At 65.4% G+C, this 14942-nt stretch overlaps 2 protein-coding genes across 2 annotated transcripts; one reads left to right on the plus strand and one right to left on the minus strand.

Annotated features, from left to right (window-relative positions):
- Positions 1-252: 252 nt before the first annotated feature.
- Positions 253-3603, plus strand: FDX2 (ferredoxin 2). The gene is made up of 4 exons (XM_030259923.4): positions 253-650; positions 742-848; positions 1262-1349; positions 1438-3603. The coding sequence occupies exons 1-4, from the start codon at positions 532-534 to the stop codon at positions 1592-1594; spliced, it is 471 nt and encodes a 156-aa protein (XP_030115783.4). The 5' UTR covers positions 253-531; the 3' UTR covers positions 1595-3603.
- A 674-nt stretch (positions 3604-4277) lies between these two features.
- ICAM5 (intercellular adhesion molecule 5) lies at positions 4278-13990 on the minus strand. Its single transcript, XM_072920061.1, has 10 exons — positions 13839-13990; positions 12609-12890; positions 11408-11719; positions 11005-11283; positions 10646-10924; positions 9066-9308; positions 7867-8484; positions 7170-7454; positions 5354-5617; positions 4278-5242 (listed from the first exon to the last, which is right to left on the minus strand). The coding sequence occupies exons 1-10, from the start codon at positions 13894-13896 to the stop codon at positions 5028-5030; spliced, it is 2835 nt and encodes a 944-aa protein (XP_072776162.1). The 5' UTR covers positions 13897-13990; the 3' UTR covers positions 4278-5027.
- Positions 13991-14942: the final 952 nt, after the last annotated feature.

Here is a 14942-nt window from a genome sequence, read left to right on the forward strand (position 1 = left end):
GGTTTAATTATTTCTTCTAAAATTCCCCAATTTCCCCCAAAATTTCCCAATTTCCTCCCGAAATTCCCCAATTTCCTCCCGAAATTCCCAATTTCTCCCACTTTCCCCCCAAAATTCCCAATTTCCTCACAAATTTCCCCAATTTCTTCCCAAATTTCCCCAATTTTCTCCCAAAATTGCCAAATTTCCTCCAAAATTCCCCAATTTCCCCCCAAAATTCCCAATTTCCTCCCAAAATTCCCAAATTTCCCCACAGAATTCCCCAATTTCCTCCCAAAATCCCCCGGTTTTCCCCCGAAATTCCCCAATTTCCCACAAAATTTCCAAAATCCCACAATTTTCCCTCAAAATTCCCAAAAATCCCCAATTTCCTCCCAAAATTCCCAATTTCCCGCCAAATTCGCGGCCGGGCTTTTCGCGCCCAGCGGAGGCCCCGCCCCTCCCGCCGGTGGCTCCGCCCATTTCATCCTCTGGCCACGCCCCTCTCCCCGCCCGCTGACGATCACGTGGCGCGGTCACGTGACGCCCAACATGGCGGCGCCCATGGCGGCGGCGGCGAGCGGCGGCTCCGTGACGCGGCGGCTCCTCCGGGGCTTCTCCCGCAGCCTCAGCGGCGGCGGCGCCGCGGCCGAGCAGCCCGAGGCTGCCGTGTGAGTACCGGCAACTCCCTCCCGGAGCGGCGGAACCGGAGCGAGTCCCGGTGCTGAGCCCGGTGCGGCGTTTCCCTCCCGGTTTCCGCAGCGTTAACGTCGTGTTCGTGGACCGGAAGGGGCGGGAGGTGCCGGTCAGCGGCAGAGTCGGTGACAACGTGCTGCACCTGGCGCAGCGGCACGGGCTGGAGCTGGAGGGTCGGTACCGGCACCGAGAACGGGCTTGGGGACCGGGAACGGGAGCTGGGGAAGCGCGCTCGGGGCTCCGGGAGGCTCCCGGTACCGACAGAGCGGTCCCGGGACGGGGCTGGTGCTGCCGCTGGTCTCGGTGCTGACAGCGCTTCCAGGCGCTGTCCCGGTGTTACCGGGGCGCTCCCGGGAGCTGTCCCGGTGCTAACGGCGCTCCCGGGGGTGTTACCGGGGCTGTCCCGGTGCTAACGGCGGCTCCCGAGGGTGTTACCGGGGCGTTCCCGGGGGGTATTCCGGCTGCTACCGGCGCTGCCGTGGGACTGTCCCGGTGTTCCCGGGGCTTTACCGGCTCTCTCCCGGTACTCCCGGTGCTCCCCCGGTATTACCGGGGCTTTACCGGCTGTCTCTCCCCGGTCCCGCAGGCGCCTGCGAGGCGTCCCTGGCCTGCTCCACCTGCCACGTTTACATCAGCGAGCCGCACCTGAGCCGGCTCCCGGCGCCCGACGAGCGGTGAGGGACCCCCCAAACCCCCCGGTAACCCCCCGGTAACCCCCCCGGTACACCGGGAGCCCCCGGTAACCCCCCCGGTGCCGTGCAGGGAGGAGGACCTGCTGGACCAGGCGCCGCTGCTGCGGGAGAACTCGCGGCTCGGCTGCCAAGTGCACCTCGGCCCCGCCATGGAGGGGGCGCGGATCGGCCTGCCCCGCCTCAGCCGCAACTTCTACGTGGACGGGCACACCCCAAAACCGCACTGACACCCCAAAATCCCACTGACTGACACCCCACTGACACCCCACTGACACCCCGAAACCGCATTGACACCCCGAAACCGCACTGACACCCCAAAATCTACGGACACCCCCAAAATCTACTGACACCCCAAAATCCCACTGACATCCCACTGACACCCCACTGACCCCCCACTGACACCCCAAAACCGCACTGACCCCCAAAACTGCACTGACACCCCAAATCTACTGACAGACACCCCGAAACTGCACTGACACCCCAAAATCCCATTGACACCCCCAAATCCTACTGACTGACATCCCACTGACACCCCGAAACCGCACTGACACCCCAAAATCCCACTGGCACCCCAAAATCCCACTGACCCCCCACTGACACCCCGAAACCGCACTGACACCCCAAAATCCCACTGGCACCCCAAAATCTACTGACTGACACCCCAAATCTACTGACTGACACCCCACTGACACCCCGAAACCGCACTGACACCCCACTGACACCCCACTGACACCCCACTGACACCCCCAAACCGCACTGACACCCCAAAATCTACTGACAGATACCCCACATCTACTGACACCCCAAAACCGCACTGACACCCCAAAATCTACTGACACCCCAAAATCTACTGACTGACACCCCAAATCTATTGACACCCCACTGACACCCCACTGACACCCCGAAACCGCACTGACCCCCAAAACCGCACTGACCCCCAAAATCTACTGACTGACACCCCGAAACCTCATTGACCCCCAAAATCTACTGACTGACACCCCACTGACACCCCCAAAACCGCACTGACACCCCAAAATCCCACTGACCCCCCACTGACACCCCAAAACCGCACTGACACCCCCAAATCTACTGACTGACACCCCAAAATCCCACTGACACCCCAAACCGCATTGACACCCCGAAACCGCACTGACACCCCAAAATCTACTGACCCCCACTGACACCCCAAAATCTACTGACACCCCGAAACCGCACTGACACCCCGAAACCTCACTGACCCTCAAAATCCCACTGACACCCCGAAACCTCATTGACACCCCCAAAATCCCACTGACACCCCAAAACCGCACTGACACCCCCAAAATCCCACTGACCCCCAAAATCTACTGACACCCCGAAACCTCATTGACACCCCGAAACCGCACTGACACCCCAAAATCCCACTGACACCCCAAATCTACTGACACCCCAAAATCCCACTGACACCCCAAAATCCCATTGACACCCCAAAATCTACTGACACCCCACTGACACCCCACTGACACCCCCAAACCCCACTGACACCCCGAAACCTCATTGACACCCCAAAATCCCACTGACACCCCAAATCTACTGACACCCCAAATCTACTGACTGACACCCCGAAACCGCATTGACACCCCCAAAATCCCACTGACACCCCCAAATCTACTGACACCCCAAAATCTACTGACACCCCGAAACCGCACTGACACCCAAAATCTACTGACTGACACCCCAAAATCCCACTGACACCCCAAAATCCCACTGACCGCCCACTGACACCCCAAAATCCCACTGACACCCCAAAATCTACTGACTGACACCCCCAAATCTACTGACACCCCGAAACCGCACTGACACCCCAAAATCTACTGACTGACACCCCCAAATCTACTGACACCCCCAAATCTACTGACACCCCAAAATCTACTGACCCCCAAACCCCACTGACACCCCAAAACTGCACTGACACCCCAAAATCCCACTGAGCCCCCAAACCCCACCGAGCCCTTGGGGGACACCCCCAAACCCCCCCAACCCCCTGGGGACACCCCCAAACCCCCCCTGACACCCCCAAACCCCCCAGGGAAGTGGGGACCCCCCCTCAAAAATCAATTCGGGTCCCCCCAAATGCCCCCCCAGGAGGGGGGTGGGGACAGGGCGACACCCCCCCCCCCCCCCAGCCCCCCAAAAAATCCCGGGGTTCGGATTGGAGGAAGGAGCCTCGGCTCATTAATGAGTGACTGATTGCTAATTGGGCACCCTTGGGTGCTGCTCGGGGTCCCGGGGGGGCTCGGTGACACCGGGAGGGGCTCTGGGGGGGCTCGGTGACACCGGGGGGGCTCGGTGACACCGGGGGGGGCTCGGTGACACCGGGGGGGGCTCGGTGACACCGGGAGGAGCTCGGTGACACTGGGGGGCGGCTCGGTGACACCGGGGGGGGGCTCGGTGACACCGGGGAGGGGGTCGGTGACACCGGAGGGGGCTCGGTGACACCGGGGGGGCTCTGGGGGGGCTCGGTGACACCGGGAGGAGCTCGGTGACACCGGGAGGGGGGCTCGGTGACACCGGGAGGGGCTCTGGGGGGGTTCGGTGACACCGGGGGGGGCTCTGGGGGGGGCTCGGTGACACCGGGGGGGGCTCGGTGACACCGGGGGGGCTCTGGGGGGGGCTCGGTGACACCGGGGGGGGCTCGGGGGGGGCTCGGTGACACCGGGGGGGGCTCGGTGACACCGGGGGGGGCTCGGGGGGGGCTCGGTGACACCAGTGGGGGGCTCGGTGACACCGGGGGGGGACTCGGTGACACCGGGAGGAGCTCGGTGACACCGGAGGGGGGGCTCGGTGACACCGGGAGGAGCTCGGTGACACCGGGGGGGGGCTCGGTGACACCGGGGCGGCTCCAAGGGGGCAGACTCGGGGACAGCGCGGTGGTGACGCCCCCCGACACCGGGGCCGTTTATTTGGGGGGGGTCTCTCCACGCCCCGGGAGGAACCGGCCCGGTCCCCGCCACCCCCGGACCACGCTCGGGGCGGCTCCCAAATCCCCCCAAAAAACCCTGGGGGGATCTTTGGGGACCCCAAAACCCCACGGGGATGGTCCCGGTCCCGGTCCCTGTCCCGGTCCCGGTCCCGGTCCCGGCTGAGCGATCCGGTTGCCAAAATCCTCCCCGTTGTTGTCCCGGTACCACCGGGCACCTCCAGAGGAACATCCGGGCCCTGCCACACCCCAAAAACACCCCAAAAACACCCCAAAAACACCCCAAAACCCGCCGGGGCCGGGGATTTGGGGGTTCCGGGCAGCACGGGAGGAACGGTGCCGGTCCCGGTGCCGGTCCCGGTGCCGGTGTCACGGTGCCGGTGCAGACACGCGGCCTCGGGGGTACCCTCGGTCCTGGGTGTTGTACCCCCCAAAAACCCCCCAAAAACCCCTGAGGGATGGCGGGGGGATCTTTGGGGACCCCAAAACCCCCCGGGGACGGTCCCGGTGCCGGTGCCGGTCCCGATCAGGCGATCCGGTTGCCAAAATCCTCCCCGTTGTTGTCCCGGTACCACCGGGCACCTCCAGCGGCACCCTCACACTCCCAAACCCCCCAAAAACGCCCCAAAACCGCCCCAAAACCCGCCGGGGCCGGGGAGGAGCGGTCCCGGTGCCGGTCCCGGTGCCGGTCCCGGTGCCGGTCACGGCTGCGGCAGCTGGATCCCGAACACTTCGGTGCCGGTGTCGCGGTGCCGGTGCAGACGCGCGGCCTCGGAGGATCCCTCGGCGTCCCGCACGTTGTACTCTCCGGTTTTACCGGCGCTGCTTTTCACGTAGAGGCCACCGGCCACCGCCAACCCCAGCGCGGCCACCGCGCCCAGCGCTCCCAGCGCCGCCAGCACCACCGGCCGCCTCTCTGCGGGACGGCGCCGGTGACACCGGGACGCCGCCGGTAACACCGGGACGCCGCCGGTAACAAACACCGGACCGGTGACCCCCGCAACCCCTCCCGGTTCTCCCGTCTCACCGTCCACCCGCACCACGACGCTCCCGGCCCGCCGGCCGTGCCGGTTGCTCGCCGTGCAGGTGTAAAGGCCCCGGTTGGCCGCGGTGGCTCCGGTAACCGTGACCGAGCGGTTGTCGGCGGCCAGGCGCAGGTTGGGGGCGGGGGGCAGCGCCCAGCTGTAGGTGGGCACCGGGAGCCCCTCGGCGCCGCACTCCACCGTGAAACCGCCGCCGCGGGTGACGTTGGCGGAGGGCAGGACGCGCACGGTGACACCGGCGGGGCCGTCTGCACCGGGGCGACAGCGGCCGGTGCTGAGAGCCGCCCCAAAAACCCCCGGTTTGCCCCGAAAAACCCCGGTTTGTCCCCCCAAAAATCCCCGGTTTTCCCGGGGCGACAGCGGCCGGTGCTGAGAGCCGCCCCAAAAACCCCCGGTTTTCCCCCAAAAACCCCCGGTTTACCCCCCAAAACCCCGGTTTGCCCCCCAAACCCCCGGTTTGCCCCCAAAAACCCCCGGTTTGCCCCCCAAAAACCTCCGGTTTGTCCCCCAAAACCCCCGGTTTGCCCCGAAAATCCCCGGTTTGCCCCCCCAAAAACCCCGGTTTGCCCCCAAAATCTCCGGTTTGCCCCCAAAAACCCCCGGTTTGCCCCCCAAACCCCCGGTTTTCCCCCCAAAAACCCCGGTTTGCCCTCCAAAACCCCCGGTTTGCCCCGAAAACCCCCGGTTTGCCCCAAAAACCCCCGGTTTGCCCCCAAAATCCCCCGGTTTGCCCTCCAAAAATCCCCGGTTTGCCCCCAAAAACCCCCGGTTTGCCCCCCAAAAACCCCCGGTTTTCCCGCAAAACCCCCGGTTTGCCCCCAAAACCCCCGTTTTACCGCCAAAAACCCCCGGTTTTCCCCCAAATCCCCGGTTTTCCCGCAAAATCCCCGGTTTGCCCCACAAAACCCCCGGTTTGTCCCCTAAAAACCCCCGGTTTGCCCCCAAAATCCCCGGTTTGCCCCCCAAAACCCCCCGGTTTACCCCCAAAAAAACCCGTTTTGCCCCGAAAACCCCCGGTTTTCCCGCAAAACCCCCGGTTTCCCCCCAAAACCCCCGGTTTGCCCCCAAAAACCCCCGGTTTGCCCCCTAAAAACCCCCGGTTTGCCCCCCAGAAACCCCCGGTTTGCTCCCAAAACCCCCGGTTTGCCCCCCACATCCCCGGTTTTCCCGCAAAACCCCCGGTTTGCCCCGAAAACCCCCGGTTTGCCCCCAAAACCCCCGGTTTGCCCCCTAAAAACCCCGGTTTGCGCCATCCAAAAACCCCCGGTTTGCCCCCCAAAACCCCCGGTTTGCCCCCCAGAAACCCCCGGTTTGCGCCATCCAAAAACCCCCGGTTTGCCCCCCAAAACCCCCGGTTTGCCCCCTAAAAACCCCCGGTTTGCCCCCAAAAACCCCCGGTTTGCCCCCCAGAAACCCCCGGTTTGCGCCATCCAAAAACCCCCGGTTTGCCCCCCAAAACCCCCGGTTTGCCCCAAAAACCCCCGGTTTGACCCCCCCAAAAACCCCCGGTTTGCCCCCCAAAACCCCCGGTTTGCCCCCAAAACCCCCGGTTTGCCCCCTAAAAACCCCCGGTTTGCCCCCCAAAATCCCCGGTTTGCCCCCCAAAACCCCCGGTTTGCCCCCCAAATCCCCGGTTTGACCCCTGGTTTGCCCCCCAAAACCCCCGGTTTGCCCCCAAAACCCCCGGTTTGCCCCCTAAAAACCCCCGGTTTGCCCCCCAAAATCCCCGGTTTGCCCCCCAAACCCCCGGTTTGCCCCAAAAACCCCCGGTTTTCCCGGTAAATCGCCGCCCGCGCTCACACTCCACGGCCACGGTGACGTCGCGGACGGCGGAACCGTGCGCGTTGGTGGCCCGGCACCGGTAGGTGCCCGCGTGGGCGCGGGTGACGTTGGGGGTGGCCCGGGGGGGGTCCCGGGGGTCTCCCGGTTCGGTGGCGTTGTCGGGGGGGTCGCGGCCGCCGCCCAGCTTGGCGCAGGTGACGCGGGGCGGGGGGTTCCCGGTGGCGGCGCAGCGCAGCTCGGCCGGGCTCCCCTCCAGCCACCGGCGCCGCTCGGGGCAGCCGCGCTCACCGAGGCTCGGCCGGTCTGGAAACGGCGGGAGGGGGTGGGGGGATGGAGGCGGGAGAGCCCCGGGAGATCACCGGGAGACCCCCGTGAGATCACCGGGAGACCCCCGGGAGACCCCCGTGAGATCACCGGGAGACCCCCGGGAGATCACCGGGAGACCCCCGGGAGACCCCCGGGAGATCACCGGGAGACCCCCGTGACCCTCCCAGGATTCACCGTGAGACCACCCCCACCCCACCGGGATCCACCCCCGGGAGACCACCCGGTCCCTGCTCCCCCGGTGTCCCCTCCCCCCCGGTGTCCCGTGTCCCCTCCCGGTGTCCCCTCCCCCCGGTGTCCCCCCGGTGTCCCCCCGGTGTCCCCCCCGGTGTCCCCCCGGTGTCCCCTCCCCCCCGGTGTCCCCCCGGTGTCCCCCCGGTGTCCCACTCACACTCCACGGTGACCAGGACGCTCCTCACGGCCACCCCGTGCCGGTTGGTGGCCCGGCACACGTAGCGGCCACCGTCGGCCCGGGTGACCACGTGGGTGTCACCGTGGTGGGTGTCACCGTTGTGGGTGTCATTGTTGTGGGTGTCATTGTTGTGGCTGTCACCGTGGTGGGTGTCACTGTCGTGGGTGTCATTGTTGTGGGTGTCACTGTCACGGGTGTCACCTTCATGGGTGCCACCGTTGTGGGTGTCACTGTCGTGGGTGCCACCGTGGTGGGTGTCACTGGCGTGGGTGCCACTGTCACGGGTGTCACCTTCATGGGTGCCACCATCACGGGTGCCACTGTTGTGGGTGACCCCACTGTGGTGGGTGCCACCATCATGGGTGCCACCATCATGGGTGCCACTCTCATGGGTGCCGCTGTCATGGGTGCCACTCTCATGGATGTCACTCTCATGGGTGCCACCATCCCGGGTGCCACCATCCCGGGTGTCCCGGTGGCGGGCGCAGCGCGTGCTGGGCGCGGGCTCCCCGTCGGCGCGGCACCGCAGCTCCCGCCGCTCGCCCTCCACCCAGACCCGGTGCGCCGGGCACCCCGACTCGGCCAGCGTGGGCTCGTCTTTGGGGACACACACACAGAGGGCACATGTCACCGCGGCGGCCACCTCGGGGACCCGGTGCCATCCCCGGTACCGTGCCCGGTGCCGTGCCTGGTACCGTTCCCGGTGCCATCCCCGGTGCATCCCCGGTACCATCCCCGGTGTGTCCCTGGTGCATCCCCGGTACCGTGCCCGGTACCATCCCCGGTACCGTCCCCAGTACCATCCCTGGTGTGTCCCCTGTACCGTCCCCAGTGCATCCCCGGTGTGTCCCCGGTGCATCCCCAGTGTGTCCCCGGTGCCATCCCCGGTGCCGTCCCCGGTGTGTCCCCGGTGCCATCCCCGGTGTGTCCCCGGTGCCATCCCCAGTGTGTCCCCGGTGCATCCCCGGTGCCATCCCCGGTGCCATCCCCGGTGTGTCCCCGGTGCCATCCCCGGTGCCATCCCCGGTGCATCCCCGGTGCCATCCCCGGTGCATCCCCGGTGCCATCCCCGGTGCATCCCCGGTACCATCCCCGGTGCCATCCCCGGTGTGTGTGTTCCCGGTACCTCCCCGGTGTGTCCCCGGTGCCATCCCCGGTACCGTCCCGGTGCCACTCACACTCCACGCGGACGGTGACGCGGCGGCTGCGCGTGCCCAGCGCGTTGGTGGCGTTGCACACGTAGGTGCCCGCCCGGGCCCGGGTCACCGGCCGGGGCTCGGTGCTGCCCGCGGGGCCCCCGCGGCGGCCGCAGGTGACGGTGGGCTCGGGGTTCCCGGTGGCGCGGCAGGACAGCGCCGCCAGCGAGCCCCGCAGCCAGGTGCGGGTGGGGGGGCAGCCGCTGGCCGGGATCTCGGGGTGGTCTGGGGGAAAACAAAATAAAAAAAGGGGTTTTGGGGAGGTCTGGGGTGTAAAAAACAAAATAAAAAAAGGGGTTTTGGGGAGGTCTGGGGTGTAAAAAACAAAATAAAAAAAGGGGTTTTGGGGAGGTCTGGGGTGTAAAAAACAAAATAAAAAGGGGTTTTGGGAAGATTTGGGGGGGAAAACAAAATAAAAAGGGGTTTTGGGAAGATTTGGAGAGAAAAAAACAAAATAAAAAGGGGTTTTGGGAAGATTTGGAGAGAAAAAAACAAAATAAAAAGGGTTTTCGGGGAGATTTGGGGGAAAAACAAAATAAAAAGGGGTTTCGGGGAGATCTGGCGAGAGAAATTTAAAAAAAAGGGATTTTGGGAAGATCTGGGGAGAGGAACAAAAAAAGGGATTTTGGGAAGATCTGGGGTGAAAAAAAACAAAAAAAAAGGGGATTTGGGGAAGATCTGGGGAGAGGAACAAAAATAAAAAAGGGATTTGGGGAAATCTGGGGAGAGAAAAAGGAGATTTCGGGAAGATCTGGGGAGAAAAAAACAAAATAAAAAAAGGATTTCGGGAAGATCTGGCGAGAGAAACAAAAAAAAAGGGATTTTGGGAAGATCTGGGGGGAGAATAAAAAAAAATGGGATTTGGGAAATGTTGGGGAGAATAAAAAAAAAAAGGGATTTGGGGAATGTCGGGATTTCGGGGAATAAAAAGAAAGGGATTTGGGAATGCTGGGATTTCGGGGATTTGGGAAATTTTGGGATTTCGGGGATTTCGGGGATTTCGGGGAATAAAAAACGGATTTCGGGGATTTGGGAATGCTGGGATTTCGGGGATTTGGGGGATTTCGGGGATTTGAGAATTTCGGGATTTCGGGGAATAAAAAGGGATTTGGGAATTTCGGGATTTCGGGGATTGGGTATTCCGGGATTTCGGGGATTTGGGGGATTTCGGGGATTTGAGAATTTCGGGATTTCGGGGAATAAAAAGGGATTTGGGGAATTTCGGGATTTCGGGGATTGGGGAATTTCGGGATTTCGGGGATTTGGGGGATGCCGGGATTTGGGGAATTTCGGGATTTCGGGGAATAAAAAGGGATTTGGGAATGCCGGGATTTCGGGGATTGGGTATTCCGGGATTTCGGGGATTTGGGAATTTTGGGATTTCGGGGAATAAAAAGGGATTTGGGGGATTTCGGGGATTTGGGGAATTTCGGGATTTCGGGGGATAAAAAAAAAGGGATTTGGGGAATTTCGGGATTTCGGGGATTGGGGAATTTCGGGATTTCGGGGACTAAAAAACGGATTTGGGGGATGGCGGGAGGGATGGCGGGAGGGGCCCTCACAGAGCACCGCCAGCCGCGCCCCCGCCTCCTTTGTCACCGCCGTGTCACCGACCGCCAGGCTGGCCCGGCACCGGAATTCCCGCCCGTCGTCGTCGCGCCGAGCCACCAACCGGAGCTGCAGCCGCGGCTGCGGCCCCTCGGCCAGGACGCCGCCGTCGGCATCGCGGAGCTGCAGCCGCGCCGCCGGCGGCTCGGTGGCACCGGAGCGGCACGTCACCGTCACCTCCCCGCCCGCCGCCACCGGGGCCGGGCTCAGCTCCAGGGCGGGCACCGGCAATCCTGCGGGACGGCGCCGCGGGTGGATCCCGGGGGGTTCGGAGCTCCCCGCGCTCCTCCCGCCGCCCCTCCGGTGGCCTTACGGTAAACGTGGAGCCGCCTCCGCGCCGTCCGCGCCGCCGTGGCCACCGCGGCCGTGCAGCTGAGCTCCCGCGGGCCCGGGCTGCGCGGGGCCAGCTCGGTGCTGGCCGTCACCGTGTCCCCGGTCACCTCCGCCGTGACGTTCAGCGGCTCCCGGTCCAGCGCGGCGGTGACGCGGATGTCGCCGGCCGGGAAGGCGCCGGTGACGCGGCAGCTGGCGGCGGTCACGGTGCCAACCTCGAGGATGGCGGGGACCCGGAGCTGCGGCGGCTCCGGGAGAGCTGCGGGGACACCGGGACGGGGAGGGGGGACGCGGCGTCACCGGGACCGTGACGCACCCCCAGAACCGGGGACGGCGACAACGAAGGACAAAGCCGCGACGGTGCCACCGCCGCCGCCACTCACCGAACACCGAGAGCGTGACCGGGACGGCGGCGCGGGCGAAGAGGGGCCCGTGCGGCCGCAGGGACAGCTCGGCGTGGCAGGTGACGCGCTGGCCGTGGTCCCCGCGGGTGGCGGTCAGCCGGTGGCTCACGGCCACGGTGGCGCTGCCCTCGGCGTCGCCGAAGCTCTCGGTGCGCAGCGTTTCGGTGCCGCGGCGCAGCGTCACCGTCAGGTTCCGCAGCGGGGCCACCTCCAGCACGCGGCACGTCAGGGTCCGGCTGTCCCCCTCCGCCACCGGGGCCACCGGCTCCAGCTCCACCCGCTCCGGCAGCTCTGGGGAGCGAGACCAGCGCGGTGTCACCCTCGGTGTCCCCACCCCCGGTACCGGCTCCAGCTCCACCCGGTACCGGCAGCTCTGGGGACCGAGCCGGTGCCACCACCGCGGTGTCACCCTCGGTGTCCCCACCGTGTCCCCTCCCCCGGTACCGGCAGCTCTGGGGACCGAGACCAGTGCGGTGTCACCCTCGGTGTCCCCACCCCCGGTACCGGCTCCAGCTCCACCCGGTACCGGCAGCTCTACGGACCGGTCGAGACCAGCGTGGTGTCACCCTCGGCGTCCCACCCCCGGTACCGGTACCGGCAGCTCTGGGGACCGAGACGGTGACACCAGCGCGGTGTCACCCTCGGTGTCCCCACCGTGTCCCCACCCCGGTACCGGCTCCAGTTCCACTTGGTACCGGCAGCTCTGGGGACCGAGACCAGCGCGGTGTCACCCTCGGTGTCCCCGGTACCGGCACCGGCAGCTCTGGGGACCGAGACAGTGTCACCCTCGGTGTTCCACCCGGGTACCGGCTCCAGTTCCACCCGGTACCGGTGTCACCCTCGGTGTCCCCTCCTCGGTACCGGTACCGGCAGCTCTGGGGGCCCAGCCGGTGCCACCACCGCGGTGTCACCCTCGGTGTCCCACCCCGGTACCGGTTCCAGCTCCACCCGGTACCCGCAGCTCTGGGGACCCAGCTGGTGCCACCACCACGGTGTCACCCTCCGTGTCCCCTCCCCGGTACCGGTGCCACCACCGCGGTGTCACCCTCGATGTCCCCTCCCCGGTACCGGCTCCAGCTCCACCCGGTACCGGTGTCACCCTCCGTGTCCCCTCCCCGGTACCGGTGCCACCACCGCGGTGTCCCCCTCGGTGTCCCCGCCGTGTCCCCCCGGCACTCACGGTAGACCAGGACGCCGGTGCTGGCGTTGGCCTCGGTGTCGCCGCAGCGGCCGGTGCAGGTGACGGGCCCGGGGCTCCACCGGGACACGTTCCGGAGGCTGAAGCTCTGCCAGCGGAGCCCCGCGGGCCCGGGGGTCGCGGGCACGGGGGTCTCCAGCCCCAGCGTGGCGTTGTCGCCCCCCGGGCAGGCGCTGCGGCTGCAGTTGACGCTGACCGAGCCCCCGAAGGCCACCACGGCCACCCGCGGCCACGCCGCCACCGTGAAGGAGCCCCGGGCGACCCCTGCGAGACCCCCACCACGGGCAGTGCCCCCCAGTTCCGGCTGGGGGGAGAGACCGGAGACCCCCCCCCAAAAACTGCCGAGGTCCCGGGGGTGTCCCCGAGTGTCGCCAACCCCCCCCAGTCCAAAAGGTCGCTGGGATTTTGGGGGTCCCTGCGTGTCACCCCCCCCCCCCCCCCGGTTTTTAGGGTCCCCGCTACTGGGTTGGGTGGGGGTCCCTGTGTGCTCCCCCCCATCACTAAACGGTGTTTTGGGGGGGGTCTCTGAGGGTCCCCCCCTCCCACTCCCGGGGGTCCCCCAAGTTCGTGTGCCCCCCCCCCAAAAAAAATAAAATTTCGGGCTCACTTCCCTTCCCCCTCCAATTAATGATCGCTGGTTTTTGGGATCCTCAGAGACGCCCCCTCCCCATTTTGGAGGGACCCCCCCCCCAATTAATGATCGCTGTTTTTTGGGATCCTCAGAGACGCCCCCTCCCCCATTTTGGAGGGACCCCCCCCCCCCAAATTAATGATCGCTGTGTTTTGGGATCCTCAGAGACGCCCCCTCCCCCATTTTGGAGGGACCCCCCCCCAATTAATGATCGCTGTTTTTTGGGATCCTCAGAGACGCCCCCTCCCCATTTTGGAGGGACCCCCCCCCAATTAATGATCGCTGTTTTTTGGGATCCTCAGAGACGCCCCCTCCCCATTTTGGAGGGACCCCCCCCAATTAATGATCGCTGTTTTTTGGGATCCTCAGAGACGCCCCTCCCCCATTTTGGAGGGACCCCCCCCCAATTAATGATCGCTGTTTTTTGGGATCCTCAGAGACGCCCCTCCCCATTTTGGAGGGGGACCCCCCCCCCCCAATTAATGATCGCTGTTTTTTGGGATCCTCAGAGACGCCCCCTCCCCATTTTGGAGGGACCCCCCCCCAAAAAACAAGCCTGGAGCGCCCCCTCCCCCCTTTACCTGCGAGCGCCAGAACGAGGGGGGGCAGGAGCCGCGTGGCCGGGCCGGGGGGGCCCATCGGGAGAGGAGGAGGAGGAGGAGGGTGGGGAGGAAGAGGAGGAGGAGGGTGGGGAGGAAGAGGAGGATGGAGCGGACGGGGATGGAGCCGGCGAGGAGGGGGAGGGGGAGGGGGATGAGGATGGGGAGGGGGATGAAGCGGAGGAGGAGGAGGAGGATGGGGATGAAGGGGAGGAGGAGGAGGGGGATGAAGGGGAGGAGGATGAGGATGGGGATGAAGGGGAGGAGGATGAGGATGGGGATGAAGCGGAGGAGGAGGATGGGGATGAAGGGGAGGAGGAGGAGGATGGGGAGGGGGATGAAGCGGAGGAGGAGGAGGAGGGGGATGAAGGGGAGGAGGAGGAGGATGGGGACGAAGGGGAGGAGGAGGAGGATGGGGATGAAGCGGACGAGGAGGAGGAGGATGGGGATGAAGGGGAGGAGGAGGAGGATGGGGATGAAGCGGAGGAGGATGAGGATGGGGAGGGGGATGAAGCGGAGGAGGAGGAGGGGGATGAAGCGGACGAGGAGGATGGGGATGAAGGGGAGGAGGATGAGGATGGGGAGGGGGATGAAGCGGACGAGGAGGAGGAGGATGGGGATGAAGCGGAGGAGGAGGAGGAGGGGGAGGAAGGGGAGGAGGAGGATGGGGATGAAGCGGACGAGGAGGAGGAGGGGGATGAAGCGGAGGAAGAGGATGGGGATGAAGGGGAGGAGGAGGATGAGGATGAAGCGGAGGAGGATGAGGATGGGGAGGGGGATGAAGCGGAGGAGGATGAGGATGGGGAGGGGGATGAAGCGGAGGAGGATGAGGATGATGGGGATGAAGCGGAGGAGGATGGGGAGGGGGATGAAGCGGAGGAGGATGGGGAAGGGAGAAGAGGAAGAGGAGGATGGGGAAGAGGAGGAAGAGGCGGCTGAGGCCGAAGGCAGCTCCTCCGCTGCCGCGCGCGCCGCCGGTCCCGCGGGGCTGCTCCTCCCCCCGCCCACGCCAAACCCACCCCGCCCCCCACCCCCCAAAAATCCCCCGCCCGGTGCTCGGCGCTTCACGAACCCCCCACAAACCCC

This window comes from Taeniopygia guttata, chromosome 30 (genome assembly GCF_048771995.1).
Source record: "Taeniopygia guttata chromosome 30, bTaeGut7.mat, whole genome shotgun sequence".
NCBI lineage: Eukaryota > Metazoa > Chordata > Aves > Passeriformes > Estrildidae > Taeniopygia > Taeniopygia guttata.

What these genes read in the sequence shown, in the direction of transcription:
- FDX2 (XM_030259923.4), top strand. Translation starts at nt 532, where the DNA reads ATGGCGGCGCCCATGGCGGCGGCGGCGAGCGGCGGCTCCGTGACGCGG. An exon ending in GAGCAGCCCGAGGCTGCCGT is followed by an intron (nt 651 to 741) that starts GTGAGTACCGGC and finishes CGGTTTCCGCAG; the next exon opens with CGTTAACGTCGTGTTCGTGG. An exon ending in CTCCCGGCGCCCGACGAGCG is followed by an intron (nt 1,350 to 1,437) that starts GTGAGGGACCCC and finishes GGTGCCGTGCAG; the next exon opens with GGAGGAGGACCTGCTGGACC.
- ICAM5 (XM_072920061.1), bottom strand. Translation starts at nt 13,896, where the DNA reads ATGGGCCCCCCCGGCCCGGCCACGCGGCTCCTGCCCCCCCTCGTTCTG. An exon ending in GGCGCGGCTGGCGGTGCTCT is followed by an intron (nt 9,309 to 10,645) that starts GTGAGGGCCCCT and finishes GTTTTCCCCCAG; the next exon opens with ACCACCCCGAGATCCCGGCC. An exon ending in CGTCCTGGTCACCGTGGAGT is followed by an intron (nt 7,455 to 7,866) that starts GTGAGTGGGACA and finishes CGCCGTTTCCAG; the next exon opens with ACCGGCCGAGCCTCGGTGAG.